Genomic DNA, 4,219 nt, shown 5'->3' with positions numbered 1-4,219 from the left:
ACAGAAACCTTTGTTTGCAATTACAGAGATCAGACGTTTCCTGTAGTTCTTGACCAGGTTTGCACACACTGCAGCAGGGATTTTGGCCCACTCCTCCATACAGATCTCCTCCAGAGCCTTCAGGTTTCGGGGCTGTCGCTGGGCCACACGGACTTTAAGCTCCCTCCAAAGATTTTCTATGGGATTCAGGTCTGGAGACTGGCTAGGCCACTCCAGGACCTTAAGATGTTTCCTACGGAGCCACTCTTTAGTTTTTTTTGTTTTAGATTCCATCACTCACAGTTGAAGAGTACCTATGATAAAAATTACAGTCATCTACAAGCTTTGCAAGTGGGAAAACCTGAAAAATCAACAGTGTATCAAATACTTGTTCTCCCCACTGTACAAGTTGTTAAATAATCTTGAGCGGATCACAAGTTATGAGCGGGACGAGAAAGTTTGCGGCGTACGGACGGAGGCTAAAGAATTAAACATCTGCCTTTTGACGGGCGTATTAAAAATGTGTACTAATATAATATCATGACTGTATCTGAAACAGGCTTGGTTTAAAATCTACAACAAATGGTTGACTTCTACCATTTTTTAAAACTGAAGGGGGTTAACTTTGGGAAATGACAGGAAAAAACTAAACTTCCCATCATCTATCTACCCAGCAGGCGAATTAGATAAAATAACTCACATCATCGTCATCATCTGTCGACGCGTCGTCCTCATCGAGGTCTGCGTTGAGGTCTGCGTTACAGTCCGAGTTAAGGTCCACGTTGACGGAGAAGTTCTCTGTGTCGCTGCTTTTGAGACTTGGGTGCTGCATGGGGAAAAATGTTTGTCATTTTTTATTTTTTAAATCATTAAAAAAACATGCGTTTACTAAATATGATAAAATGAGAACACACCTGGGAGTCGGTGGTTTCATTCTGTAAAGTGATAAGGAATCGTTAGAAAGCAAACAAGAGGAAATCAAACATTTAGAGCAGCCGAGTTCATTACCTGGAAACTGGAGTTTTCATCGTACATTTCAGCGTCATCGTCGTCATCATAAGGACTCATAAACTTGCTCTCAGGGTTCTGGTGGAACCAACCAGAAGACAGGATGTAAAGGTAATAAAATCAAACGATACACGTTTGAAAACGAAGCAGCGAGCTCACCTTGCGAATGGGACATATGCATTTGCGTTTGCGGCAGATGCGCCTCCTGGCTTCGGGGCTCAGCAGCCCGTGTTTGCAGTTGGCACACTGCCCACAGTTGACAGAGTTGTGACATCCCACACACTGACCACAAGGAATCCACTACCAGGTCCACAAACACAAACACAGTTCATGTCATCATATCTGTGAGCTCGCTGCATTTCACAACACGGTGGGACAGTTTCACCACCGTCTTAATTTCAGATCTAAAGGCATGCTCAGGGCTCTGCAACCTTTAACGATCCAAAGAGCCGTTTCTGCCCCTTTGTTCACTAAATTAAACGTGTCCGGAGCCACAATACCAGTTAACTGGTGGCCCACAGACCACTTTAAGCTGGTTGGAGGGCGCTTTTCTGGACAGTAGGGGTGATTTTACAAAATTAAAAAATATCTAATGATTTTTAACATTAATTGATATTTTTACATTCTAAGACAAAAAAAGACCAGATTCTTGTAAAGAAGAAAAAAATAATAGTTTTTGCCCAGTTTCTAAAATCTAAAACAATAAACTATACATTCTTATGTGTTTTTTTTTATAGTAGAAAAAGTACGTATCCTACTTTGAAGAAATAAAGAGTAAAGTGCAAGTGAGTGCGTTTTACTCCTTATAATGTTTCTAGTATTCAAATATTTGCTAAATAAATGACAGGAAAACTGCTAAAGCTAGCCCTTTTTAGTTGTTGTTATAACAACAAATAAAATTCTGTTTCATGTCAGTTTTGGTCGAAGCTTGAAAGAGCCGCTGCAGAGGGACCAAAGAGCCGCATGTGGCTCCAGAGCCGCAGGTTGCAGACCCCTGGGCATGCTGAACGTTTGCATGAACTGACAGCTACATGTAGCTTAAAGCTGCAGCTTGTTGACAAATAATGTTTTACCTTTCTGAAACGGATCATCGGATGCACTTTTGCTTTTGACACCGCTGAGATAAAAATACAAAAACAAAGATTAAAAAGTAATGTTTCAAAATGCTTTGTATGTTTGTTCTTAATTTTTGTATGTCATATTCAGCTTGCTGAAACGTCAGAAGTGTCACTCATACCCCAGCAGGCAGGACAGCAGGGCCTCTTTCTTTGCTTGTCGTACCATGTACCGGTGAAAGAGTTGCCACACGTGGAACAGTCCCTGCAGAGGAACAAGGCCAACGTCAGCCTGTGTGGATTCAACAACTCACGACGAGCACGCCGAACTTTAATGTTAAATACGTGAATCGACAACGAGCTTACAGAATGCTGTCTTCTGATCCAAATTCTCCCATCACTGAAGGCAGCGAAAGCTGCCGAGTCGACGATGATGGTAGCCTGATCTTTTCCTCCGTTACTTCAGCTTCGTACCTTTGTTGAGGCGCTCCTGGTGGGTTGTTCAAGTGAACACTTGTCTGGTTCTGTTGGAGATTTTTGGGCCCGAGGTTTGGGGTGAGCCGGTGGTAGGAGTCAGGAGTCTCCGCCCCGTCTCCTCTCTCCATCCAACTGGACTCAGAGGAGGAGCGCTCCCGAAACTTTTTCTGAGGAATGAGAAGAACAACGTTAGTGTGGGAGAAAACACTAAATGTTCTGTTTTGTAAGTGATAACAGAGCTCAGAGTGTATCCCATCTGCTGTACACGTGACTAAATCTCTCCAGTGAAACTAGTATTTTTCCACTGGTAGCACTTGTGCTCCTCACGTTTTACATATTTTTCGTCTGAATTTTTTTTCATTGTTGTTTTTCTTCCAGGAAAGAGTTAAAACCAGAGTCAGAGATGGGGTCACACCTGGTTCTGACCCTCCAGACAGATATTTGTGTTTGAAATCTTATTGTGCTTCAACCTGGTCTAATGAGGAAAACTGATCCTAGAGGTATTTAATTTATTTATTTAACCAGAAAGTGCGGAGATTAACATCCTGTGTTTGAGGAGGATCTGTTCAAAATGATACACCAGCTACAGCATGACAACTAATGTTAAAATGTTAAATAAAACAGTCAGGATCAATATTAAACCAGTACAAAGCAGTTGCACTCTTCAGTTACAGACTTTACCAGACCTTTAAAGAAACAAAAGCATCAAGTCTGAGTGTGGACTGAAGATTCTTTCATGACCAAGGTGTAAAATAATCTAACGTTGTTTTGCCAAGCTGCCATCAAGATGAAGAGTTCTGGTTGTTAGAAATGCTGGACAGCCCAGATCTATCCCCGGCTCAAGCCGTGAGCTCACACCATCAGCATATGTTTGTCCCAAAGAGCGAGAGCCAACTGGGCACAAAACGTTTAACTGTGGTCGAGCCAGTCAACACTCAGCTAAAGTGTAGCTGCAGATGTTTGAGTTCAAGATAGGTGCTCTATGGGTGCCATAAAAGGACAAAAAGCACTATGAACCACTTTGAGGTCTTTTTTTTTGCACTAAGATAATACTAAATCACTTTATTGATCATTTTGGATTTTATTTTTTCTTCTTTCAGCTTCTCTCTTCTTCAGGGGTTCTCCACAGCGAAATAACTCACATGAAGATTGTTTTACACAGGATGTCCTTCCTGACGCAACCACAGACCACTGAGCTACCACAGCCCTCTGTGTGGAGCAGAGAGCTGCTATCTAGGACACCCGGAGGAGCAGATGGTGGGGGTTAAGGGCCTTGCTCAAGGGCCCAGAGTGGGGCAAATGAGGGTGGAGGCAGATGTGGGTGTTTCACCTTTCCCACCCACATTTTGATGTTGTCATCTGGTTATTTTGATGTGAGTTGAACCAGCAACCTTCCAATCACAGGCCCACCTTCTCTAATCTATGGGCCACCACTCCCCCTATTGATCACTTTGTATTTTAAAATAAAAGTCCACTTTTTATTTATAGCAACTCCAGCAGTGTTTTACTAAAATGTCTAAATATTTCATGTAAACGTCTGGCTCACATTAAAAGAAAAATACATTTGAATTCTAACATTATGGGAAAGTTAACTGCAGTTATGAAAAAGTGACAACATGTACGCTGAATGTCAGCACTGTGGTGTCATTTGTCTGTGTGTGTGTGTGTGTGTGTGTGTGTGTGTGTGTGTGTGTGTGTGT

General features: G+C 42.2%; 1 protein-coding gene across 1 annotated transcript in view; it reads right to left on the bottom strand.

Annotated features, from left to right (window-relative positions):
- Nucleotides 1-679: 679 nt before the first annotated feature.
- The window catches only part of mbd1b (methyl-CpG binding domain protein 1b), a gene marked incomplete at its 3' end in the record, with an annotated part of 8,352 nt that continues 4,812 nt past the window's right edge, over nt 680-4,219 (bottom strand). Inside the window, 7 exon segments of the mRNA XM_037679132.1 lie at nt 680-805; nt 894-914; nt 988-1,065; nt 1,147-1,287; nt 2,061-2,104; nt 2,225-2,307; nt 2,409-2,686. Of these exon segments, the coding sequence (XP_037535060.1) occupies nt 680-805; nt 894-914; nt 988-1,065; nt 1,147-1,287; nt 2,061-2,104; nt 2,225-2,307; nt 2,409-2,686 (771 nt within the window).

Source organism: Nematolebias whitei, chromosome 7 (assembly GCF_014905685.2).
Source record: "Nematolebias whitei isolate Nwh7 chromosome 7, NemWhi1, whole genome shotgun sequence".
In the NCBI taxonomy this organism is placed as follows: domain Eukaryota; kingdom Metazoa; phylum Chordata; class Actinopteri; order Cyprinodontiformes; family Rivulidae; genus Nematolebias; species Nematolebias whitei.
The sequence above is the reverse complement of the archived record's forward strand: the minus strand, read 5'-3'. Positions and strand labels throughout refer to the sequence as shown.